At 42.4% G+C, this 27,571-nt stretch overlaps 1 protein-coding gene across 2 annotated transcripts in view; it reads right to left on the bottom strand.

The window, feature by feature from the left end:
• Positions 1 to 27,571, bottom strand: part of egfra (epidermal growth factor receptor a (erythroblastic leukemia viral (v-erb-b) oncogene homolog, avian)) — a 58,946-nt gene that overhangs the window by 21,738 nt on the left and 9,637 nt on the right. For both annotated transcript variants that reach the window (XM_080462456.1, XM_080462455.1), the window contains exons 2-12: positions 7,031 to 7,182; positions 5,628 to 5,814; positions 5,425 to 5,556; positions 5,272 to 5,340; positions 5,046 to 5,164; positions 3,024 to 3,165; positions 1,915 to 2,031; positions 1,683 to 1,809; positions 781 to 854; positions 605 to 692; positions 279 to 478 (exon numbers count right to left, since the gene is read on the bottom strand). In XM_080462456.1, coding sequence (XP_080318582.1) covers positions 279 to 478; positions 605 to 692; positions 781 to 854; positions 1,683 to 1,809; positions 1,915 to 2,031; positions 3,024 to 3,165; positions 5,046 to 5,164; positions 5,272 to 5,340; positions 5,425 to 5,556; positions 5,628 to 5,814; positions 7,031 to 7,182 — 1,407 coding nt within the window. The remainder of the gene's footprint in view (positions 1 to 278; positions 479 to 604; positions 693 to 780; positions 855 to 1,682; positions 1,810 to 1,914; positions 2,032 to 3,023; positions 3,166 to 5,045; positions 5,165 to 5,271; positions 5,341 to 5,424; positions 5,557 to 5,627; positions 5,815 to 7,030; positions 7,183 to 27,571) is intronic.

Raw genomic sequence — 27,571 nt, 5'->3', positions numbered from 1 at the left:
CTAGAGATATATTGTTTTATACTGTTTTTATAAATATTAATGTCAGTGTACTCGCCATTGTTAATGTTTAAAGCATATTGTTCTATGGACGCATGTGTGTGTGTGTGTGTGTGTGTGTGTGTGTGTGGGTGGGTGGTTTCATTTCAATAACAAACAGCGCCAACTGGTGGTCCTCCATGCCAACCACATAGTTCTCAGCGTTTCTGCCGTTTCCATGTAAAACAGCAAAGCTTTTGTCAAACAATGCTTTTTCACTTTGTCGTGTATCCTGAATTTACCGCACACAGCAGCCTCGCCGTTGTCACTTAAAGTGGCACTTTGGCTCTCCGACTTAAAGACCCTCTTCCAGCTGCTTCCGCTGGTGTAACAGAGGTTATGGTTGTTCAGGAGGATCACGTCTCCGTCGCTGATTTCTCGGAGCGACCGAAGGCCAAGGAAGTCGATATTGAGCTGTGCGATGGCCACGCTGCGGCTTCCCCTACAGGGAGAGAAGAGAAGGATTTGTAACAAGGGCTTTGAAAAGCACTCGGCTATTAAGAAAACAGATTTGTTCCTCGTGTTGGAGTGGCTATGAAACTTCAGGGGGTCTTTACGAGGAGCGTACCGCTTCGTCCGGCCTCGAATGATCTCCAGATTCTCAAAGGGGCTGAGTGAGCTCATGCTCTTCGGCCACGTCTGGATCAACAGGTATCCTGCAGCAACGACCGCTTTCTTAATTGCGAAATCCTTCGGTGTGCGATGAATGTGTCATGCATTACTCAGGTCTTACTCAGCCCTTACCAGATATGTCCTTCACCGTCTTGAACACGTCAAGCTGGGCCGGATCCATCTTGGGCGTTTGGGTGAAGGGATCCCTACAAGTCAGAAAGTACCCAATTAATCAGATTCATTCTGCAATTACAATCTCATGAAAGTCAAAGACACGTAAATCATTACGAATGTCAAAACAGACATTATATTTGACCATTTAGATTATTATGTTTACTTCATATTTCAAAAGGTTGGGATATTAACGGGACAGTTGTTATCATTAATGAGAATATCATCAATGCATAAATATTCCATTCATCCAATTTAATGCATGATATTGGATTATACATTATGTGTCATTGAATCTCTTGAAAAAAAACAAAAAAAACAATAAACAAAGTTTGCAAAAAAACAACCTAAAACAACAAGTTAGGACGGAGGGAAGCAAACCACATCGTTGCATTATACGTCACAAATTCATCGTCACAGCAGTATCACAATTTGCAATATACGTGTTGCAAGCGGATTAAACTGCCAAAAAACTGTTGCCGTACACTCTGCATTAATGCGAATACATGAAGCATGAAGACTGTGTTGACAATGGATGCGATTCAGCTTCATTATTTCATGATTAAACAAACAAAAGTCAAAGAAATATTGACGAAAAAACAAAAAGCTGAATCAACAGTGCTGCTGGTGGAAACTGCAGACACTCGTGTGATAAGAGGAAAACAAACAGTGCTCAGTGCTGTCTGGTTAAAACCTGATCCAAGAAGAGATTTGTGAAAGATCATCTGCTGTGCTAAAGCGATAAAAAATGTTTATTTACAAATCTTCTGGAATAAGTTCAACATGTGGTCTTTGTGCTGTTTGTGGATAAATACAAAGCTCCACCACGTCAACTTTAACAAGAATCGATGAGTTATACTCACCCATGAATGGACGTGTGAATAATGGCAATATTGCCCTGGATTACGGTGCAGTTTTTAAAGGAGTCGATGTTGGTGGCATTGATGGACAAGGTGTGAGTCAGTTCTCCGGCTCCAAGCCCATTGCACACTGTAGAAATACAGATACAAAAAGAAAAGAACGAATATAGGAAAGGTAATGGTGTGAAACGCGTCATGAATCCAAACGTGGCACAGACGGTTTTGAACCTCCCACCTTTCGGACACAGGCCGTCACACTTGGCACACTTCCTGATCCCCCCTTCGTCCACTTCGTAAGTGTTCCCACTGCACGTCCGGACGCACGCCCCGTGATCGGTCACCACATAATTATCTGGGATGCCAACAAAACACACGCCATGTTGTTATCATGTGAACACAGAAAAATCCCAAAGAGAGAAAATGCTCTGACTGTCGTCTAGAGCGTTCACCTGCATGGTTTTAACTCTTTGGATGTATTCCATCACTTTAAAACTCACAAATAAGTGAATTCCAGCAGTGTTGGACATTCAGATCAGATTAGATTAAGATAGACTAGGGTACACAGATTCTATTCAATTCTATTCTATTGGCTGCTTTAGTGTAAGCCAGGGTGTCGTGGGTTAAAAACGGCCTAAACAGGCTCCAATCCAGCCAAATCACTAAGGATTTCAAAGAAAACATTGAGTTTAAAAAAACAATATTTGCTTAGAGTGACGGACACGACACAACACTGAGACCTGAGGAGAGATATCACTGACCCTGCCATGACATCTACTGTACCTACCTTGTTGTTATCAAACTAGCTCGGTGACCATGTAAAAATATCATACAAACAGCTATAGAAGAAGTTTTTATGGACGTTTCACTGTATATTGGTTGTAATTGTTTGGTTTTGAGAAGAATACTGACAGTGTCATCACCTGTGTCACAAAGAAAAACTTTAAAGTTTAAATTCAAAGGCTATTATGGTTTACTGCTCTGGACCACTCAAGATGAAATTGTAATTTTAATGCAGAAACCAAAATGAGTTTGACACACCTGGTCTAAGTGATTGTCTCCTTCAGCCCTGTCAGATTTAACATGTCAAGAGAAAGACAGAAGTAGGCCACACAGTTCAGACTAAACAGTGTCAGTTCAAAGTCTGTAGAACAGTTTTCGCATTAAGACACCCTGAAACTCAATCATTTTCTTCTCCAGTTTATACAGTTTATCATTAAACTGGGACAAAGTGTAACCACTGGATATGTGACGGTCTCCAAGGACACTCCGGGCACATGTTCACATGAGTCACAATCTGATGGGTTTCACACTGTTAAAAGTTTAAATAACTTTGTCTGTTCTTACGTGGGCAGCTTTTCACACACGTGGCCCCGTAGTTGTACTTCCCGTGCGGGTTCTGGACCAGCTGGTGCAGGTTGGGGTCGTAGCGCATGAGGCCCGGGCAGGAGTCCTTACACATCCCGTCATCCTGGAAGTCCCGGCAGGCCTGCGAGCACAAACAGCAGTCATCAGGCGCACCGCCACCAAAACAGAGCCCGGCGCTAACGATAACACTGCATTCCTCCGTCTCTGGCCGCGGCCTCGGTCCTCCCGAGCTGCACGGAGGGGGAGGGAGGGGGGAGCAGATGCTGATAGTCCACAATCAATCAACAGCCACACGTCTCCGGGACTGAAAGCAACAACAAGATTTCTGATGGGAAAAACAGAGGCTGCTGAGTGACGGCTTTGTTTTTCTTACTGTAGGGTTCTCATGCAGATTTTTTATAAAAATAAGACAAAGGATATAGAATGGAGTAAGTAATGTAGCCAGCTGTTCTGAGACTAAAGAGTATTGTACAGAAGTCTTCTTGAGGATATGTTGAGTTTAGATGGCTGGATGGCTCAATCTGAGGTTTTTCTGTACTCAGTAAAAGTAAATTAGCTAATTTTTTGACAGCGGGAGAGTGGTCTCTCCTGAGGAGCTCAAGAAAGATAACGGGATCTAAATCTCGAAATAGATATATTTCTCACATTATCTCTTTACATACATAGTCTGTTCTCTGTGTGCAACTACACTGTCTAACTATTTTTTGCAATGTGAAACCACTGCTCTGATGACGAAATTTCCCCAGGTGGGATTAATAAATTTTAGATCTAATCTAATTTAATCTAATCTAGTCTAATCTTAAATCTTAAACTGTTTGTCCTTTTGGTCACATTTACACTACAAGTCCTTCTGCCCAGATCAAATTTGCTGCCTAAATCCGATTTTTGCCCAAATTGCATGAAATCTTTAGGGATGATTTGTCATCATCCAAGGACCAACGGCTAACCGTTTCCGAATAAATCCTTGGCAACAGATCAGCGTCTGTTGCCATGGAGACGCACTGGAGGGCTGCAGCTGGCTTTCGCCGCCTGCTAGCACAATGCTAACTCCGCTCCCTGCCCCCCTTCTCCACTCTCAGCCAATCACGTGCCAACTCACTCCAACAGTGTGTTCAAGTAACACAAAAGAATAGGAACCTGCAGAACATCATCATTTTACCTGAACATTGCAAGGTGGCGTTGGCGAAGGTATGCGCTCATACCACAACATGTATGTTATAATGTGATCTGATTCATGCGATTACACTTGCCTACAACGTCAGAAACATCACGCATGTGTACTTGTAGTGTTCGGGATACTTCTGAAGCAAGCGCTAATCGCAAAGACAGAAAAATGGGTGATGACATATGTTGGATGCTGATGTCACGGTGCCTGAGAGGTTTGCCAAACACTGCCAGGATTTTTAGGCAGAGAAGGAGAACGGGGGCCATATTGCATTTTATGCAGATGATGCAATTATTTCCTCCTCTCCTCAAAGACTGAGAAGCCATGTGACGTCTTAAACTGATCACTGCGCTGGATTTGAAAGCGTTAGAGATGCAATGTTAAGAAAATCCAATCAGTCTGGTTGAACGATGGTCACACTGGCACATATCCGATATCATATCGGATTTATTTCCACATATGAATGAGGCCTCTATCCAATCTCAAAATATCAGAATTAAAGCGTTTTTTCTTTTACAAGAACAAATAATCAGAAATGGTCACATTGCAGTGACAGTGTAAATGCGGCCTTCGAGATATATAGCAAATTACAATGTATCTCAGTGTACAAACACTATAGTGTTACACTGATGCCACATTGACTATAAAACCCCTTGTGGTATTACAAAGCTGTACAGGCAGGCAGAGATTGGCACGCAGCTCTGCAGCATGAAATAAGTTATTTCATGACAGCCAGGTGGTTATTTAAGGTTACTTTCAAAAGCTTTAAACCAAAAATAAAAAAAACAACACACAGCACAGTGAATCTGAAAGTGCCTCCCCAGCTTCTCTCTCACCAGGCAGTCGGTGGGTCGGGGTCCCGTGCAGCCTGCAGCACAGTGCTCGTTGCAGCAGTCACTGGGTGAAGGTCCTTTACATCTCTTGGAGCACTGCTGTGCACAGTTCAGCTTCGTTACTGGAGAGAACAACGAAAAAAAAAAAAAAAGCTTCACTTTCATTTCAACTGCTATAAGAACCCCAACAGTTTGGAATGTTTCCCATTGTTCCATGATCAAAGCTTACATGTCTGACAGTTCTGAGGACCAGGTCCCCAGCAGGAGCCATTGAAGCAGCTCGAGTCACATTTTCTACCTGTTGGGACACGTCACAGGAAACATTGAAAAAAGGCTCAACACTCAGTGAGGTTTCGCATTCTTTGCGCCCTGCAGCACTCACACAGCCGGTTGTTGCTCGCCATTGGGAGCTCCATGCTGGGCTTGCTGTTGCCGTTGACGATATCGTACCACTGTATCGTCTCGACGTTGCACAACTGGTTGTTCGCAAACTTGACGCCTCCTTTGAGAATCTCTGAAAACAGGAGGCGACTTCAATAAAACTGCACAAGATCCACATTTTGTATCCAACGACGTTCAACTGACCCGTCAGGCTGGGCAGCAGAAGCTCCCTGGTGCTCAGACCGATGCTCTTGTTGTGATTGCCCATGACATGAAGCGCAAACTTCCCATCGATAAGGGAATGACCCCGAATGATGCGCAGGTTGTCCAGAGAGATCCTCGACGCCGTGTTGAGAGCGATCAGAACGTAGCCGCCCACTTCTTCAATCGACTGTCGGTGGGAGAGAAAAAACAAATAGACATTGCTAATGAATACAATGTTAGTTTCATGGCTTCATGAAGGTATTTCAATGGTCAAACTCCATGTGAAGTTATAAAAGAAAGTAATTAACATATTGATGTGCCATTTATATCTAATAAATACATTAAGAGGAGAGTAAAACTGACCAATATTTCACCATTTTCTTGATTTGTCGCTCAGAATTGGGACTGCTCCTTACTATGAAGAGCTTATAAACAGTTATTCAGTATTTTAATTACAAATGTTGATAAACAGGTAGACAATGTCCACTATCATTGCGGCTATGTATGTGATGCTTTTCTTCATATTTTATCCCATTTACAAAAAATTTTTAAATCAATGAGAAGCACAAGATAAGAATTAGATGCGATTTAACTCATAAAAATTGGTTTCACAGCTTTCAACATGCATTTGTTACACAAGAGGTGCTATATACTTTTCCTGTTTGGGAAACAGTTGCAGACTTTCAGCTGGTGTTTTGTTTTCAAGATTTCATCATAAAGTTGTAATCACATGTTATCTGTAATCAGACTAATAATTCTCGTGAACCGTAAAATTTCTGGTGCTGCAACATTTCTGATTTTGAACACTTTTATGTGATTGTGTGTGTGTGTGTGTGTGTGTGTGTGTGTGTGTGTGTGTGTGTGTGTGTGTGTGTGTGTGTGTGTGTGTGTGTGTGTGCGTGTGCGTGTGCGTGTGCAGTCACATCTGTACACCCTTGTCATTTCACCTGAGCTTGACCTGAAGCTCCAACCGGACCATTAAAAACAGGGTGAATTGTTAAACACCAAGTGTGTCAAATATAGGGCCTGTGGGTTTTTGGATATTTCACTACATTTTACATCATTAAAAGTGGCTTTATGTTGAGATTGTAGTCATTTTTGCTACTAATTATATTTGGAAAAATATTGACCTTTTTGTCACGTATGCTCTGTGCCACAACAAAGAAAACCTTTAGACTTTAAACTTATTTAAAGGTTATTTTGGCAATATTTTACCGGTCTGGCCCACTCAAAATGAAACTTTGCTGTATGTTGCCCCTGAACTAAAGTGTGCTCGACACCCCTGTTGTACCGATTCTGATATGCTGCTTTGATCAGAAAGTCAAATTTGTTTGGCAAACTGTCCTAAAACCACCAAAGAGACCCTTTAAAACAGCCTCTCGATCTGTAGATTGCATCTTTACCTTGAGAAAGGACAGGTCTCGATGCTCCTCCATGTAGGTGATCTCCAGGTTCTCCAACACGACGGTGCAGTTGCTGTAGGACTTGACCATGGTCAAGTAGTGTTCTTCCCTGGTCCCCAGAAGGTTTAAGTGGTTGGTGATACCCTGGCATACTGCAAAAGACACAAAACTAACGGTTTGATTCATGCATGATGTACAAACTACAGATCAGTCGCAGCGGGGAGTCACAAACGCGTTCATCCGAGGCCTGCAGCACCATCACACAGAAACATCCGCCGCTTATGTAACACACAGCGTCTCCATTTATGACTATTTGTCTGCTTCTCTTCGTGAATTCGCCGCGCGCATTCATGACTTGGACGCCTTTCAAGCGAATATAACTGATCCGGGCTGCACGGACAATAGGAATCAAAGCTCGGAGCTCATGAGTCAAACTATGCTGGCTGTATTTACACTGGCAAAAGCCTCAGTCTTTCCACTGCTGTGTGTGCAAGTTAAAACAACCCCAGCGACCAAGTGACGCTTCGCAGAGAAGATGTGGTTTGTCACAGATTCAATGACAAATATGAGTGCTGTTGTTGGTGAACATCCAGGTCTCAAAATTCTCCTAGTAACAGTAACAATAACTTTAGTCAGAGCAGTTTTACACGACTGAATATCAATCCAGGCCTAAAAGTACAATATGTAAGGTAAAGTAGGTTAGGGTTAGTGAGCATTGGATTTTCACTACATCTAATGTGTTTATCGGGTCTCTGCAGTTTGCAATCTGTACCTTTAAAATTGAATGCTGATCATTCCATTTTTTTATACTCAGTTTCCAAAACAAACAAACCTGGAGAGATTAGATTAAGAGATTCAAAGCACTACAATTATGAGCTGATGTTTCGTGTTACACAACATTGTAAGAGAAACTTAAAAAGACACAGGAGGTTTTTTCTCATGAATGAGTTGCAAAAACAAAAAACTAAACAAAACAAAACAAAAAAAACAGGGTCTCTTTTCTCATGTGTTCATTTGTCCCAACCTGGTCAGACAGGTTGTGACTGGAATGAAAGAGGAGGACAGCTTTGTGAACCACTCATACCTTTTCTCACATTATCGAGCTCCAACTACAGAAAATCGACACCTTTTCCTGTTAGAAGCCGCCGCGACGAATTCCACTACAAGTCTGTTCTTGACTGGACGGAAAGCTGAAGCTGACACACCTCTTCACACACACACACACACACACACACACACACACACACACACACACACACACACACACACACACACACACACACACACACACACACACACACACACACACACACACACACACACACACACACACACACACACACACACACACACACACACACACACACACACACACACACACACACACACACACACACACACACACACACACACACTCAGGAGGGCCCAGTAAAGTAATCTGATTGACCACCACATGAGCGAATGAGCGATGAATCACTGTGTGACGGTTTCACCTGTGATAGGGTTATAAAATAAAGTAAAACGAAAAGTAATTTGAACAGGAAGTGAAGGACGACAATCACACGTGCAGCTCATGAAATCAGAATATCATAGAAAAGTTATTTTCATGAGTTTCAAGCAGTTTTTTTTACAATTTCATTTCAGGAAGAGTTTCAGTTCAAGAGATGGAAAATACAGTGATTCGATAACAATGTCCGTTTTCACGGAAATGACTGAAAACAATTTAATTAGCATGCCGCAGTTGATTTGTTTTGTAATAAAATCACACGTATGCAGAGAACAATACATTTATAAACTTGAACAAATGCGAGTACACGGACAATCGTATGGTCGTATGGGCGAAGAAGTCGGATTGCAACTTCGGATGACTCTCAACTATCAAATTACCAAGTCCCCATTAGAATGAGGACCGGGAGTCATGACACTCTGGTGGCCGCCATTGATGTTATTGTACATCTACACGCACAGGTGCAGAGGAATTATTTACTATGGCTGCAGCAGCGTTTTAGAAAAGTTTTCCCCCGCGTTTCCGCAGAGACGGAGTCAGAGCATTTTTGAAAAGTTCTCCCTTGGGAGCCAGTTTTTAAAAAGGTTGCATTGTCAGTAGCTCGGAGCACAGTTGTCATGTAAACAGACACCCAAAATGCGCCGCAAGTTTTGCGTATTCACTTGAAAACTGTCTTGTAAACAGGCACTTAGTAAATGTGAAGTAAATCCAAGATATTTATAATTTTTTACTGATTACTTCCAGGAAAAACAGCTTTAAACGCTGCCTCGGTATTATATTGTTGTTTCTTTCTGTATGTCTTTCATTGTAAATGTTGCTCTTCTTCTTGTTTTTCACCTTTGAAGCTGCTCATGATCCTGCTGAATCGCTAAAAAAAGCTGCACTGAACAGACGTTGAAAAGAACAAAGTAATAAAGGGGACGTATTTAACCTAATGTTGATGTTGGAATCGAAAAAGAAGAACAACAAGTCAGCTAACAAAAGGAAGATAGCGGAACGATTTATTTTCAGCCCTGGAGCTGCTCAGTATCATCGCATCATTATTGAAGAGGGAATCGACTGTGATGAGGACTCTCTCGCGTTCGAAGGCCGTCAGTCACACTCGCATCAGATGCCAGTTTTTTTTCTTCTTCCAGTCCCGTTGACTTCACACACTCACACCAGCAGCGAGAGGAACCCAATCAGGGAGAATAGGGCACAAACAGCTGTCTGCCGCCCTCCCTCCTCCTCCTGATCCTCCTCATTAGTCCGTCCCTGAAGGGATCCCCCCACCCGCCCCCCACCCCCACCCCCACCCCCCACCGACATGAGCCCTGCCGTCCGGCGGCATCATGCCGGCCGGCACGGGCGAGCTGACACTTTTAATTAGAGGAGCCACGTGAGATGCAATTAGCCCCCTGAATTATTACTCAGACTGCGAAAGCAAACAAAAGGTTGTTGTGGCTTCATGCAGCTGTGAGTATTAATGAGTCTGATTTGTGTACGCTGCGCGACGGTTTGGTAATACGCATTATTGTTGCGGTTAATTTAATTGTTGTTATAGATTTGTAAAGAAAGGTGGGAAAAACTGTAGAAAGTGATTGGGGGGGGCAGAAGCAGGGAAATCATTATTTATAACAAGTATGCAATAATACACACACACACATACATATATATATATATATATATACACACACACACAAATGAACATCAGATGTTCAGACGCAGTGACCTCATGGTAGGTTATTCATATTATTTGGGGGCAAAAATAAAGATCAGTGGTTATTTACCATGAGTAAGAATTAGGCTGCGCAACATATGACAAATGTTATTGTCCTTGTGACGTCAACATCTGCAATATAAAAAGAACTGAACTCGAATGAATTCTGTTTCCGTGTATTATATCAGCATATTTGGCCCATCAGATGGAGCCCTACTGCCTCAGATCGTGTTGACAACGGCTCATGTTTCACTTCATTATTTCATCATTACATCATAAGCCTCCCGATCCCCACCAATATGTCCATCTGCTCCACGTACACACGAAGCCTCCATCCTGCCTGATTGGCCGGCTGATAGTTGTGTGGCGCAGTAAAGGTTGAATGAGGCAGGTGACTCAAACTTCCTTTAACTGAAGACTTTGACTGCCAAGCTTAGAAAAAAAAAAACCTGAGAGGAAAAAAAAAAAGCTGTTGATTGCTCAAGCAGGCAGTCGCACAGCCACAGTAAACATCGTCCAGTTGTTGGTTTCGTAATTCTGCTGCAGGTGGTAAAATGACCTGATAGTCTCCGGCTTTATGGGGACTTCCTCCTCAGGCTGCAGTCGAAGAGAAAAGAGGTCAGGGCGAGGGAGCTAAAACACACAAACCCAGAAAAGATCCCCCCCCCCCCCCCCCCCCCCCCCCCCCCCCCCCCCGTTAGATGTCTCACTGAGGTTTCCACAACTGGTAAACTGGAGCTACGAGACGGGCAAATTACGGGAAACGCTGTCTGCCCATACAACCTGAGTCAAGTCTGAAAAGCTACTGTCGGGGGCGAGGTTTTAAGTGACGCAACCCAGGCTGTGACAAAGACTAATTGCTGATTGCTTCACCGGCTCCAGCTGTATTGTCGTCACGACGCGTTCTGGAGGTAACTGGCAGCAGGGAGTGGCAGGTCTGCTGTATCTCACCACTGCAGAGCACTGGGCGTGTGACACTGCCAACCCGGACAGACCGGCGCTCCACACATGACCCGATAAACCACCTAAGCTCGGTGTTTACCTGGTGTTTACTTGGGGACTAAAGCTGGAATTGGATATTCATTTCTTAAGGCTATGAGATCTGTTGGTTCAGAATTACAACATGCTCTTTCTTCCAGTCCGATCCAAGCTGGATTTACCCACAATACATGTACTTTATCAAATTTATTCCTTATTGCTTGTAGGGAATTTAATATTCCAACAACACTGTTCACCCTTTAATGGGAAAGTGACTATATTTGGTGATATTTTTCATGCGCATTTGTTCACATGCTCAGTTACATTAACAACAATTGCGGCCTCCAGAGCGTCATGACTCCCAATCCATGTTCTCCTGGGACTTGGTAGTTTTATACTTGAGAGTCACTTGAGAAGTCCAACTTCATCGTGTATTAGCCATTGTTAATGTTTATAGAGTATTGTTCTCTTTGTGCATGTGTGTGTGGTTTCAATATACAAACGAGCAAAAATACCATGCCTGGCATGTTCACTACATCGATTTCATCATTTTCAAAACATTGCCATGGAAACAGAAAATTTTCTGAACCAAGAATGCAAAAAAAGATGCATAAACAGGGACCAAAACACTCAAACCAATTTTCTCCTCCTTTTTTGTCCCAGTAATCTCTCTTACAGAGGTAATTCGAACACACAGATTAAAGGGGGAAGTTTCCACCTAAAAAGTTTTCTTCATAAATGCTTTAATCACTGTTGACCGTGATCTGAGTGGAAATAAATACAAAAGAAAAGACTTCTGGAGCTCAATCCAAAATGTCTGTTTTATCACTGAATCTGTTCAGAGAAAAAAGGATTTATATATGTTGTAAGTTGCATGTTGTAAGTCGAAACCTTTAAATTCCCTTCTAAATGTTTCCAAATGTGGAATTTACTTGTGTCTTGTGCTGGCTTCAATTCCTGCCAATCTGTTGGCATGTCCATCTTTTCTGTTATCATGCTGTGACTGGCAAGACTCTCTGAACAGTAGAAACGGTTTCTGAAAAAGAAAACCTGCACGGCATGAAACTAAAGTCAGTAAATATTTGAAACGCATTCATTAAACGTGGCCAGATGAAATGCACAATAAGGTACCGGTGCTTGCTAAAGAAAAAAAAAAAAGTCCAAACCTGCCATAAATCCACATTCTGAGGTCTCATTTGGCCGTTTGGATGAAACTTTTTCAGTCTTCAGGAAGTAGAAGAAGTTCATAAAATGGAAAGCAAACTTCCCAGGGACAATAACTCCTAGAGCCTCGTCTAATGGTTTCCTTTGGCACGGCGAGCTTTATGTCATACATTAAAATCCATCATCTTTCCATAACTTTCTTCAGAAAACAGCCACATTTCCTTCCTCTCATTCACTACCTGCAATTCAATTACGCCGTGTCCACAGGCTAATAATCACATTACGTGAAAACTTATACTTGGCTCATGTGAACGAGTAACAAACACTGAAAGAGCCTGTTTATTTCTCTCTGATAAGTCAACAGCATTATGGAAAACTCCCAATAACAAATCAATGTTAAGAAATGAATGTGTTTATTCAGAGTTAAATTATGTTAAACCCCTTAAAGTCTTTGTATGTAAAGGGAGGGTGGTGAAAAGAGATAAAACAATCTGCTTTTATTGGCCTGGACTTAACGTAGGGAGTTTCAAGTTCCCAACCTTCAGTTTTCAAGGAAGCATAAATCACCCAGATCGGTGAATGAATGAATGCATGAACGGGCGTGGGGGTGGGGGGGGGGCACTTCCGTGATTATTTCAGTGCATTTAGCTCATATATCATCTTCATATTTTAAAACTAGCAGAGATTCGGGAAGACAAGAGAGAGCAAATGTCATCAAGAAGAAACCAGGAGGAAAAATAATCTTGTGGTGGTGGGCCGAGTTTAGAAAAACAATGGCTATATTTGATAGCACGAACTACATGTAGCATCTTTCACGATAAGAAGTGCAACAACAGACTGTCGGGTGAAGACGGACTGTCTGCCGATAGTCTAAACCACCGATTCACAGCTGTGACAGTCATTTACGCCAAGTACAGGAAAAGTTTTCAGTTTTGTATCAGAAATCTTTCATATGAGAAAATATAAACACATACAGTATGTGTGTGTGTGTGTGTGTGTGTGTGTGTGTGTGTGTGTGTGTGTGTGTGTGTGTGTGTGTGTGTGTGTGTGTGTGTGTGATCAAACATGGTGAAAGAAAAATGATAATACAGGTTGATTAAGGCCTCGTCTCCACGTTTCAAGTAAAAATGCATTGTTTTTGAGTTTTCGTATGAGAAAATGTTCACGTTTCCGCAGCAGCATTTTGAAAACACGGAAATGTCCCACAAGGAACAGTTGTAAATTAATTTAATAATAATACAACGCCTAGTTGAGATGGTTGGTAGAGATGTTCAATACGCCATCTGTGGATGAGATATCCCTACCCACTACCCGACCCAGGGTTTGAATCCCTCCCCATAATATGTATTTCTGTCCTTTCTTCTTCTTCTGTCCTTTAATCTCCTAAGCCCAACCGGGACCGCTGAAACTCTCCACCTCTGAGTCTGGTTCTGCAGAAAGTCTTCATATCTGAGAGGTTCTGCAGGTTTCTTCCTGTTAAGGGTTTTACATTTCCATCGCCTCCCCTGCTTCCTTGTGTGGAAATGTTGGTTGTTTTCTGTAAAACAGCCTTGAAATGACTGTGTTGCATTTGGCGCCATAGAAATAAAATAAAATTGAATTAAAAGTCCAAACTGATCCCAGCGGAGGTCGAGCATCTTGCAAGGCAGCTCTGTGAATAGAAGACTTTGAGAAGTGGTGAAAACGCTCCAAACAAGTGAGGTATGTTAATCATTTACTACTATAACAAGGAGGTCACTAGATTAGAGAAGCACACATACCCACAACTCACACACTCACATGGTTTGTTTTCCCTTTATTTATCATAGAAATAAGTGAAAACCAGGGTGTACCTCAGTTTATTGATTTAAGCTATTTACCTTTGTTGTTGTGCTCCTGCACTAGTAAACAGAGCTGCACCTGAGTACTGCTCTTCATTGGGGGAAGTTAACCACGCTTTGGTGTGCGATGGTGGAGCATACTGTGTGTTCACTGACCAGAGGTTCTCCCTTACAATTTGTTGAATTTAAAGCCATGTCCAAAAAGGTGTGGACCCCCCCCCCAGGAAATTTCTGGGTCCACATGACACCATGAAAACAACACAAAACTATGTAGTACATATGCTTCATCTTCAGGTTGTAAAATACACACACACACTTCATAGCCACAGCTTCAGGAGAAAAAACAAATCCCGATATCCTGCTCTCTGGTCAGGGGAAGTGCAATCTTCCTTTGCGTGGGAGATGCATCAATCCCTTTGGGAAAACATCTTGGGGCCTCAAAAAAGAAAAAAAGAAGAAAAAAAAGAGGGGCCTTTGAGGACTGGAGGATACTCCCCCCACCCCCCCCCCCCCCACCCCCCCACCCCACCACTACGTATTGGGGCATACACACTCACACATTTTTCCTCCCTGTCCGTAGTGAATGCAACAGCACAAGCCCCTCTGACATCTCAGGAAGTTGAACTGTGCACAGGGTCGGTTCAGATCACTTCCCTGCGATGGCGGACCAGATGTCACCTCCATAGAAGGAGGAGGAGGACACGAGATCTAAATCAAACTTAATGTACTATTGGAGAAGAAACCCTGCTGGAAAGGAAATGAGAAAGAGAAAAAAAAAAACTGGAAAAAAAAGAGCCAAAAACTGGTTTGTGGTTTAGCCGACCAAGAAGTAGATGACAGAGCAGTCGGCAATGGGGTCAAACTGTGGAAGGGGGGGGGGGGGGGGTAAAGCCTCGCGCTTGACGAATGATCATGGATGACCTTTATTTTGAGGCTAACAAAAGGACAAAACATGGAACACAACCCAAAAAAACCCATACAGGAGCATCTGACTGAATACATCATACGACCAGCAGCCGAGGGACTCTAACTCACAGGCCCTGCCCCAAAACTGAGCACATTTTCTGGAGTCAAAGTGACCAAAAAAGACCAAAGCAGGCTGATGTTTATTCTGTGCTCTTGATGAGTGCTCTCCAGTAGTCAGTGAGACACTTCAGATACCTGCAGCCGGAGCCAGCGTGGTGTTTACTCTGCACCTCGGCGTGAGGAAACCGTGGATTTAGGTTCTGTACAAACACAGGAAAACAGCACGTATACTCACACTGCCGCATACTGTGATCAGCAGCCCTTAGGACGGTATGGCAGTTCACTATAACGCCTCATCTAGGGGCTACGAAGGCTTTAAAACACAGACACCCAAACATAGATGATGATGTTAACAGAATCAGGGAGAGAGAGAAAAAAACAAACCCTCCTCCCTTCCTTATTACACAGTTATAAAAAGCAGTAATTTTAATAACAAATACTAAACCACCATCTATAATAAATAAAATGGGCTGCGAGCAGTTGAATGTTAAACAGAGAAATTACAAAGATCTGCTCTTCCAATCAGTTCCATTGAGCTTTAAGGGGATCAGTTACATAATATTTGACATACGATGGATTGGCATGTATATCCAGGTCTGTCAGAGGTTTTAAGTCGTAGTTGCCAAAAATCTGGGCGACTGTTACACTATCCTCTCCCACCGTCTACATTGTGATTTCAACTTTCTTCTTGAACTGATGTGAAGACGACACGCTACAGCGTCCATCCACAACGTTGCTTTTCAAGACGAGATGGTGATTAAAATAATGATATACTTTGGAACATTATGGATCACAAATTTATTATTATAAATATCATATCGTAATATCACTACGCGCAGTACACAAATTGTAAGAGACTGACTAAACTGTGATAAATTATCATTTCATGCACCGTGCTTTCATTCTTTGAAAATTTCAAATGAGCTTTAAAGATGAAAGAAAAGTGCAATTAATTCACAAAAATCATAGTTCGAAAAAAGCAATCTGTGATAAACAACAGCTTGCAGTACTTGCATATTTTATTCTGCAGGATAAACTGACGCTCCATTTATACGAAAGTATTATTTCATGATCTAGTTACTCACAGGAAGCTCTTTCACTTCAGCCATGTTAGTTACCATTCAAGCCTTTTTCTCTCTTTTATGCAACTGCAATACACAAGAGAAAGAAAAAAAAGAGAAAAAAGAACCAGAGGATGCACTGAAAAGGCCATAAAATTCTGGGCACCCAGAGGTGGAGTTAGTCAAACACAGCTGCGCTCCTTTTCACTCCTGAGCCACAGCGTGCACACGCATGTGACGAGTCCAAGAGAATAATCGAGCAACAATTTTAATCAGAAAAATTCTCCTCCGTGAGCTGTTGCACAGTCCATAACTGCTCTGTGAAGTCACCAAATAACCCCACAACACTACACCCCCCTCCTATTTAAATTCCAATAATGCACCCACCATTCCCCTGAACTGCTCCACACTCAACCCACTTCCTCTTTAACATCCAGACATTCTCCTTATTGAAGCCTGTTAGAGCCAAGACAACCCCCCCCACCCCCTCTTTCTCCTTCCCTGTTAAAGTCATACTCCTCTTCAATCCCACAGGAAGCCTGAGAGGAAGGCTGGGAGAGGGAGTGGGCGGTGAACACGTTGCTGCTAACTCAATGCTCAAGCCCCCCAAACCTCCTCCAACCCTCCCTCCCTCCTTTCCACCAGCCATCACTGAACCATGCCTGGAAAAGCAGAAGAGGGGAAGAGAGAGAAAGGAAGAAACAAGGAAAGAAAACCAACAACCACCACGAGCAAAAAAAACCCCACACATTTCACACATCATTCCAGCGAGAGGACAGCAGCTGTGATACGGGAATCCCCTGTTGGTTAAAGCTTTCCCGGTGTGGGGAGCTGGTCAGGCCCCAGGTCGGAGCACCTTCCTACACACACACATACACAGATAAGGACAGATAACTCTCATTGACTGAGTTCCTCGCTTCATGCAGACAAAAGGAGATAGGCACTTTTTGAGGCCGCCCTTTGTGCCTGCGGACTTCTTATTTTTAGCCCAGCTGCTGACGGACTCCTTTCTGTGCAGGTCTAACCGCTGTTTCGCAGCGTTGCCTGCCAACAGCTCCGTTGCCGCCTTAGTCACAGCTCCAGCAACTCTTCCCCGCTGCAGTCTTCACACACAGTGACCCCATAAAAGGAATATTCGACTGAAAGCCCCGGGGTTTGTGCTCACTCGGTTGCTCAGCCCTTACTCACCATTGCGACCTCAGCTCTTACACATCAGTGGGCCCCTAAACCCACCGATGACTAGTTTCTTCCTCATACGTACGTGCAGGACGAGGCAGGGATGAAGGGCAGATCTCAGAATTAGGTTTGCAAAGCAGAGGAACTCTCATCAGCTTCGATGCAGTGAGAGGGTGTCACGTTACGTGTTGTGTTGTACTCGCTAAAAGCATGACCAATTTCATTTGCACAGGAGAGCTCAGAGGGATTTAGCCGTGTCTTCCCGATGACCCCTCCATCTGAAATGTTCGAAATGCAAAAAGGCTGCCAAGAAGTTGGCAGTGTGGTGGTCACATGCCAAATGTTTCAATTACTTAATCACACATTTTTGTGACTTGAATGCACTTTTCTATCTATCGGATTTCACTTAGTCTTTTGTGTTACGTTAATTGTTGATTTTGCAATATTTTGGGTGGCCCTCGTTTAACGCCGCATTTACAAGAAAACATTTCAAGTGAAGATGAATAATTTTTTTGCATTTTCGACAGAAATGCTGAAAAATATGGGGATTTATCATGGAGTCACTAGTGGGTTCTGTCATTTGTTTCTATAATGAAACCGCACACACATGCGTGCAGAGAACAATATGCTATAATCATCAATCAACGATGGCGAGCACACAGTCATTCGTATGGACAGAAGTCCAAGTTGGATTCTTATTACAGTGACTCTCGACTATAAAACTACCAAGTCCCAGGAGAATATGGCCTCGGAGTCATGACGCTCTGGGGGCAATCATTGTTATTGTCCATCTACTTCTATTTTCTACAGTTGTGGTGCACATGCACAGTAGCAGCTTTTCAGGAAAGTTGCCTTCCCCCCCCCCATTTACATAGAGACTAAGCATTTTCAAAAAAGTTCCACCTTTGGGCTGCAGAAAGCATGAATAAGCATGAGAACTTTAGACCCATATGAGCAAAATATTCCAAATGTGCCACTGCCAAACACTCAGAGTACTTGGTTATGATCTTTGGGAGTACTTTCAAAACAAGCCCGTCTCGACAATAGTAGTGTGAATAGCGAGGACTGACAGAAAATGGTGTTCGCCTCTCGTCAGATGCCTCTCCCACGGCTCAGATTTCATCCATTGTTAATGTGCGAGGTGTTATCCTGTTCCCGACAAAGCACACACATATGCACACACTTTACACAGCTCCGCAATGTGTCCGACGCTTGCTTAAAAAAAGATTATGGCTGAGGATGGTAGTTTGAAGGCCACCCCCTGACTCCGCTGAAACACAGGGACTTGAACACAACCTGAAGGCCTGGCTGCTCTGCGTCACTCATCAAAGGCATGAGACTTGGCAGACGAGACTCTTTTCTCATTATCTGCTACACTGCTGAACTCTGTGTATGATACCGTACGTACTCCCATGACTACTCCGCAGAGTGGACAAACAGAGTACAAGCCAGGATAAAGAAACCTTTTTCAACACAGACTTTCCTATTCTGATCGCTGTTTGTCTTTCGTCAAGCTCATTACACTCTAGACAGAATAATAGACTCAACGTTGATGCAACGGCTTTCTATATAATAACTTGACGTATTCAGGCATACTTAATGACATGTAATACTTTTACATTTATTGCGCAGTACTGAAGTGACAGCTTTCATCATTCAAATGCACAGTATGAATTGCGATGCCATACTATTGATATGATATTGGGTGAACATGTGATCTTGTTAAGCATTGCAATATAATTTGTGGTACATACAAACACTAAAATGGATGATGTCTTTCTGCTTTGAAATTAATTCTTCTAAATAACAGTGCACTTTCTCTTGCCCCTATTTTAATCTGGTTGACCAGTCTTATCTTTCTTCGTCAACGTTGTTTCAGACGGGGAGTCGTTTTGATTATTTTGGTCATTTTTCATTGATTTTGTTTTTGTTCTTCTAATTTCTACTCTGTGGCCACCAGGTATAAAGTAATTAAAGCTCTCAATCGATTAAAACATTTTAATTAGTTAACCATGCATTTTTTGGACATGATCGCAGTTAATCAAACTTTTCTTTCATAATTTGGATTTTGTATTTGTGGAGAAGGAATGTACTGTGCAGTTGTGAAGTTGTGATGTCTTGTTTACCAAGGCAGTCACTCCAACAACTAATCTGTCCTGAACCCAACAACAAAAAAGATCGGAGCAGATGATTCACAGGCAGGTAAAACACCGAATGAAAATAAAAGCTGAAGGATAACTCAACACTACCATCAAACAAAAATCTTGATTCTACATACAACATAGAGGTCTGGAGTACTTCAAAAGATTTCGAATAGAAATACATCATTACTCGCAGGGGGAAAGTCCTAACAACACCGCTACATTGCACAGTCATGTTTCTTGGTTACGTCGGTCAGTCTTCCTGTATTTATAGATTTTGCTGCTTCTAGTATTATAACTTAATGTTTTGCTTTGAAACCTTGCAGATCCATACATTGAAAAGGTAAAGGACAAGAATTATTGATATATAAGTCTTAAGAATTCCTATGTAATGAACACTGGTGTATTTTTGTCAGTGCTGTGCTTGTAGGGATGTATAATAATGGCCAGATATGCTACTTTAAAAGCCAATGTTGGCTCATACTAAATGAGATATGGCTTAAAACAAATACATGTGAACATCCACCATTATTCATCTTTAAAGAAAGATAGTGAAGAGTGATCAAAAGCTCCAGTCCAGTTTCTTCAGTGGACTGTGTGGGGAGAGATCGTCATCTTGACTGGAAACCTGATTTAAACAGCAAAGCAGCAGATGTAATGATGTTTCCAGCTTCCAACCCTGGATCTCATTTGGCATGTTTCTTTGACAGTTTCAACAAACAGGTGCCAACCATTTGTTACCCCGGATGAAGGTTGGACAGATCACTTCACTTGCTGGAAATGTGTGAGACAAGGAAGTATAAAATGCTGCATATCAAGCCAGAACAAGAAAGCAATCGAAGTCATGTTGAGGAGCTGTGGTAAATCACTGCAGCATTCAGTCTTTCATCATCAAGGTTTTTCATTGAAACTGTGGTTGCAAAGATTTTAATCATCTTTTTTTTGTGAGTTCTAAGAACAAATCAAATGCTGGAGTGACTCCTAATGCCACCTTGAGGCACAAACTGGTATTGTAAGATCATATTAGTTCAGGCTAACTAGTTTGTCTATGGTGGATATCTCGGGCCCCGTCTCCACACCAACGTTTTCAAGTGAAAACGGAAAACTGTCATTGCATTTTGGGAGTCCAACCGACATCTGTGCTAGGTACTTTGGAAATCCCGTAGCATGACTGTAAAATACTTCCTTTTCTTGAGTGCAATTATTTATTTGCTGTTTTACCTGACTTATTTTCAACCAAAGTAAAAACCATCCCCCCTTCTGTTCTTCTCAGAAATAGCCTCTTGGGTGTAAGCCAATACCAGGCCAACACTGGGAGCCATGAGAGGCAGGCGACATCAGGACAGGGTGCCAGTCACTTTGGAAACACACACAAAGCAACAAATACAGACATGTGGGAGTCGCCAACGAACAAGGTGGAGGACATACATGTAACATGTGAAGTCCAAGCCTAGAATTTAAACCAGATCCTTTTGTTGTGCAATGTCAGTGCGAACCACTGAGCAGCCAGGCTTCTCTTGGTTTATTATTTTCGGTTCTTTCCAATCAAACAACCTTTAAATATGACATGCTGTTATTTGGAAGGAATCTAATTTAGTTGTTGACATATCCCTTTGACCTAGAAACCCCATTAGGTTTCAGTGTTTTCAATATGCTCTAAATCTTCTCGGTGCCAGTTTATCCCGACAATACTCAGATTAAAAGCCAAACCAGTAGATTCATATTAGAAATTTTCAGACGGGCCACCTAATCAGCTCAGAAAGAGGTTGTTTACGTAGAAACTCCACTGCAGGTCCTGGGAGCTAATCCTTACCTCCTGGCACCGATCCAGCCAGGCACTCCAGATCATTTCCACCCTCGCCGCTCTGCACCCAGTCACAGCTAAACAGGCTGACTTAGTTTTGCTATAGAAACGAAAGAGGAGCACTGGATATTGATCACCGGAGCTTTAAGTACCACAGAGCTGTAAAATGTTGCAGTTCAGAGGTACACGTTTAAAATATGTGTCCCTCCCTAATAGTTAATTGGACGAACTCGCTATAACCGGGTCAGCTCCAGCAGTTTTATGGAAGGAAACGTTGCAGCAATACTTTTTTTTTTTTACAAGCCTCTGGCTTAAATTATGAAAACATGCAGTAATGAAGATGTTCCGCTCAAAGTCCCACCAGGAAATTAATTCTCAGCCCAAGTAAAACACAAGTGCTGTTGAAGCTTACAAGGCAATTAGAAAAAATAAAAAAAGGTACGACACAAAGGGGTGTGGAGCCTATTATGCAGTATAGTGCCACAGGAGTTAAACAAATCACAGATCACCCCTGCGCCCGAGCCACACTGTCAGTATAACATTATGAGCAGTGCCGTCAGCTTGTCTATAAACGACCAAGATTATTATTTTTTTTTTTTTTTACGATGCTGACAAAATCCCTGGGAGGCCTTGCTGTCGGGTAAAATGCTGGAACAAATGCAGGAGAGGAGCTGATGTCTTCTTCTTCCTCCTCAAACGCATCCTGCCACAATCTGCTGCCAGCAGCCCGATCATCACTGCCGTCACAATTCAGACAACAGCTTTGCTATTCAAAAGAAGTGTTTATCTCCACAAGGACACACGTTGTTGATGTAGTAGCTTTAAGGAAAAACCTTCGGGCATGTCCACAATGACCTAATCAAACATTAACCACTATTTTAACTTCTGCAGCAGTGCCACTCTGCTGGTGGTAAAGCCAGTGCATTGGTTTGCTGGCTGGTTCAAACATACTGGTCCATTACTGCCCACCCAGTGAATCTCTCAAATGAACTGAGATTTGTGGTGTTGAGGGAAAGGTCTCAGAAGCCTTTGGCACAGTGCTCCCATAAAACTTCCTGGGTTTATAAACTGTGATAATTATTCACGTTTTATGTAACTCGATGAGGTTTGTGACTAATTGCCCTCCAACATAATGACGCATCAGCCTCATTGAACTTTCAAATTCCGGAGTTTCTCGGCTCCGCTTGGATACAAACGCTTAGATCTTTGAATTTTGTTTCTATTTCAAGGCGTTAATTGTTTGTCTCCCAATACTTCCATGTCAAACGGATTGCCCTGATTTAAAACCAGCTGAGAGAATAGAGTTGCCCTCGCTGCCTTGTAACTTGCAGCCAACAGGGAAGTCTTTCTGCTTTCTGTTGACACAGGGTTGTAAAGTCATGTCTACATGGCAAGCTAAGGTCAAGGAAGACAGATAAGCCTGTGTCAAAGAAGACCACAAAGAACCCTTTGTTTGGAGACTCTGGCTTTCTAAATTCAGAAGATTTGTCTCGCTCACTTTTCCGTGTCTTTGTGTGTTTCTCAGTCATTCGTGTTCGCTCATTATCTTATTTGGAAGCCAGCCACAAACCCACCGAGTGTATCAGCTCGTTTGAAGCTTGAACCTTTGCTGTGGGAGAGTCTTGCACGAGTGCAGCTCACCACAACAAGCACTCATAGTTAGAAAATCGTTTCAACTCTAACAACAATGACGTTGTCTAGACTTGTAAAGCCAGAACACGATACAGGTTATCAGTCGAGTCAGCAGATTTTCGTTGACTTTACGGGAAAATCTTTGGTGTAGAACACTTTGTATGGCTACAACCGTTATTCCCCTGAAGTCCCTGTGGTTTGACTCGGAGAGATTCTGGTTTGCCAAAATATCTGAGTGAAGCCAAACATTGGCGAGCTCGTCAATTCTCACCGACTCAAAAACCGGAAATTTTAAAATAGGAACAATTATGGTATTATGGTTCAAACTTTAAATCCTTGCAAAAATCACATGCTGCACATACCTATAATTTAATCTACAAAGAATAGAAGGTCTCTCAGCTGGAAACTGGTACCTTACTGCAGGTTTATGTGTATTACTGAAGAGTAGTGTGCATTTTTCTTCTGTGATCATGGCATTAGTGTGGATGAGTTTCATTTTCAATAGCTTTATGTTGTGTAATAAAATCTCAAATCCAAGCTGACATTTTCCTATTTGTTACGCGGAAATTCATGAACCCAAACACCACAATCTGTAATGGAACCTATCTTTGTTGTTATTGTTATTGTTCCATGGAAGTGCTGAACACTTCATCAATCATTCACTTTGTTGGACGGCATCCAGAACGTGTCTCAAATGCAAATCAAACAATCTTTTTATTCCAGATTGTGGACACATGCACCGACATGAAGTTACAAGAACTCCTTGTAGATGAGGGGTTTCACCTCATATCTACTGACTAAGGTTCGCGTCTTGGACACTCCCAACCTTGGACGTTTTGCATCCAGGCTTCTTTTCTTTGGAATCGTAAGTAGCTGTAAGAATCGACAGAACATCCAGACAATTTTTTTTTTCTGCACCGAGGAAAAGGTATACTTTTTTAATTACTATATTATACGTTCTCATTCAATCAAGAAGGAGGCATATAAATCAATTAATCACGTCAATTGGACCAGCTATATTAGTGACTGATGAAGCCACTTGGATAGTTGCCAAAACATCTTCTTGGACACTTGACCAAGTCCAATGGCCTGATTCAACTGCTTGGAGATGACAGGATGTAGCATGTGTCATAGCACAACTTCTAGACCCTTTAGAATATCTAGACCGGGGGAGTCAAACATAAGGCCCGTGGACCAAAACAGGCCCACAAGAGGCTCTAATACGGTCGGTCAAGCCACCAAGCAAATTTAGAAAACGTCAAAGAAAACATTCACAAATTTCTTATGGATTTTGGAAACAACACAGCACTGAGACCCGAGCTGAAATATCAGTGATGCTGACATGAAAGACAGCAAACTTGTTGCTATCAAACTCGCCTCAAAGCCATGTGGTCAGGGTAAGTTTGTAAATGTATGGATAATGCCACAGCAAAGTATTTTTGGGATGTTTCACTGTGTCGAGCACCAGAAAGTTTCATTAAAATTGGCTTTATGTCAAAATTGTATGCATTGTCAGTAGTAATGATTAGTTTTTTGGTGAAAATATGACATTTTCATCATGTATACTCTGCGCCACAACAAACAAAAACTTTAAAAGTTTACATTTAAAGGTTATTATAGCACTATTTTAGCGGTCCGGCCAACTCAAGAGGACATTGGGGTGCATGTGGCTCCTGAACAAAAAATTGTTGGACACCTCTGATATAAACCAGAAAGCAGAAACTTAGAGATTTGTACCCAATTATTATCCCCAGTACTTCCACAGCATGATTATCCAATCACAGAAAAAAAACGAAATAACCGGTATGTCGTATATTTTTGTCATTACCGCCAAAAAACACTGTGTAATACAGCCAAAATACATTTCAGTGTCCTGAACCTAATGAAAGTCATGAAAGGCATTTGAGAGTCCAAAAGATCTTGACATTCACACACCACAAGCTTTAATACCAACTAAACGTCATCAGATACTTGAGTTGCAGTGATGCAAATCCACTGATAAGAAATTCAATACTTCAGAGGGCATTTCTTGACTTTTTACTGTGTGCCAATCTGCAGCCAGTAAGAACCCTTCTGTCTGACTAGTTAATGCTCATCACTGCTTCTTTTTCAGTAGATGCAGGAAGGTCACATGGTGTATGATGGCTCTGATGGATACTCCACCACACCCCAGCAATGAAGCGTGTAATGCCTTAATAACACTCGCAAAGAAAACACAGTTTTCATCGGTCGCTGAGTGATGACATTTTGGTGACTTGACAAGTCTGATCAGGATTCCTTTTGAATGCTCCAAGTGTTTTCTATAAACTGAGCGGAGGCAATAAAGATGTGATGTTCGCTCTCCGCACATGTCAAACGAAGTCAAGCAGAACAGCGATAAATCATTGTAGGTGGAAAATAGAAGGATTATGGAAAGAGACCACACCAGAGGCAATGCTAACTCAGGGAAAATGCCTGATGCTTTAGTTTGAAGTTGGTTCCTGATACTCAGGATGTTGGAGCAGGAAAGCCCCCCCCCCCCCCCCCCCCCCCCGTCTTCACACCAGGGATTATCACTGAGACATCCTGGATATCTATCTGAATAGTTTGTGACAAATGCAGGAATACTCACACTGAAAATAAATCACGATGTCTAGAAACTCCCCCCCCCCGACACATGAGTCACAGCTTTAAATGTGTACATTTAGTGTTATAGATACACGGACCACACAGGAAGAGGCTAAATGCTTTTGTGGAAGAACATTTCAGAGGTCAGCCACCACCCATCAAACAATGCTTTTTCATTCTGAAATATTGAGGGATCAAGACGTGTTTTTCGCCAGGCTATTGTTCTCCTCCCCGCAGGGGATTCCTTTTTGGGGCGAGCGCCGTTTGAAGAAGTGCTCCTCGGGCTGACCTGTGGATCACGAAGGAGCGGACACGCCAACAGGAGCTACGCAGGATATTGGTTGGGAGACGTTTGTCTGCCGTTTGAATGCTAAAAAGAAGCAGGGGCAGCTAAAACAAAAACCTAACCCAGGCCTCTCTGATCAACACGTAAGCGAGGGCACGAAATCCCCCGTCGAAAGATCTCGCACCGTCTTTCTGATGGTTTGTTTGTGTACCCAGACATATCCTGTTTTTCTTCGCTAAAGCCGATCTTCTGATCCACGCACCGCCCCTGTCTGTCTCATCGACATTTCATTCATTTGCATTTGACATGAAGATCCTTACAGCGTGCTACTGAATACAAATACAGCCAGCTATTTGCTTGTCAGGTTAAAACTTTTAAAGTCTGCAAACTATCTTCGAGAGCCTGGCCACGAAATGTGCTCGAGCCTCGACTTCAATGCAAACTAAAGGAAACACGTTCCGTGCTCACTTTCACACTTTAGCCTCAAAAGTGTGGAGTCAGCAGATTTAATGCACACACAACAATATGAAAGCACGAATTAACTAGTAAGACGTTTGCAGAACCATCTAAGCTTTTCTTTTTGTTGTGACTGTCCATCACATAGCTGAGGTTTTCCAGACGCTTGTCTCAGTTCACGCATTATTTAGGAAAGCGCCTCCGGGTTCCTGACTTCTCTGGAGGGAGGTGTGCGGTTCTGTTGCTGCCAAAGCTGGAATAGCAACCATAGTTTCTACAGAAATCATACACCATTGATTCAGACTACCTGGAAGGAGTTGCATGCACACGGGCATTGGTGGAGTAGGAACAACCTCACTGTGAAGTTAACCCTCGGTTCAGGCTACCATTTCAAAAAGCTGAAAGGAGTCAAGGGGATATGCAAACCCCAGCATTCTCCCAGGCTACTCCAATTGCAATATTCTAAGAGCTTGTTGCGTTCGCTCAATAATGCCAAAAGAAAACCAGATACAACCTGAAGAAGTACAATCCCATCTTCCCACTGGAAAGATGGGATGTGGAAAGAAACAACGATGTGGAACAAATTTGACAAAGACGAAATATTGCATCCAGGAACTGAGAATATTGCAGCATCTGAAATGAAAACATTAAAAATTAATTCACCTGGAGGAACTTCTTAAACCATTTAATAACGTTCCGATGCTGCTTAACTATATTTTCAGGTGCTGGAGCAACACATGGTCCATGTTTCAGGGAAGATTTTATATATTTCAACCACATTCTTCCTACAGAATATACCTGTCACTCATAGAAAGAGCTGATACATAGTGAGACAGACTCAGAACTGCTGATAAAAGCCCCGTTCACACAATGTTTCAAGTGAAAACGCATCACTTTTTTTTAAAAACGATGTCAGTTTACATGGAAATGGCAGAAAACCTAAAACGATGTAGTTTTCATGTTGGGCCACTAGTGGCTGCTGTTCTTTTTTGTGTAATGAAACCACACAGGCAGAAGAACTATTTACTATGGCCATGGTGTGCACATGCAATGGCAAGAGTTTTCAAAAAGTTGTCTTCCTTGTTTACAGAGATGGAGTCGGAGTGTTTAAAAAAAAACAAAAAAACTTTTCACCCTTTTTTTTTTTCAAAAAGTTGTGTTTTCCCCAAATTACACAGATACAA

This window comes from Lipophrys pholis, assembly GCF_963383615.2.
Source record: "Lipophrys pholis genome assembly, chromosome: 1".
NCBI lineage: Eukaryota > Metazoa > Chordata > Actinopteri > Blenniiformes > Blenniidae > Lipophrys > Lipophrys pholis.
This window is presented reverse-complemented; position numbering and strand designations above follow the sequence as displayed.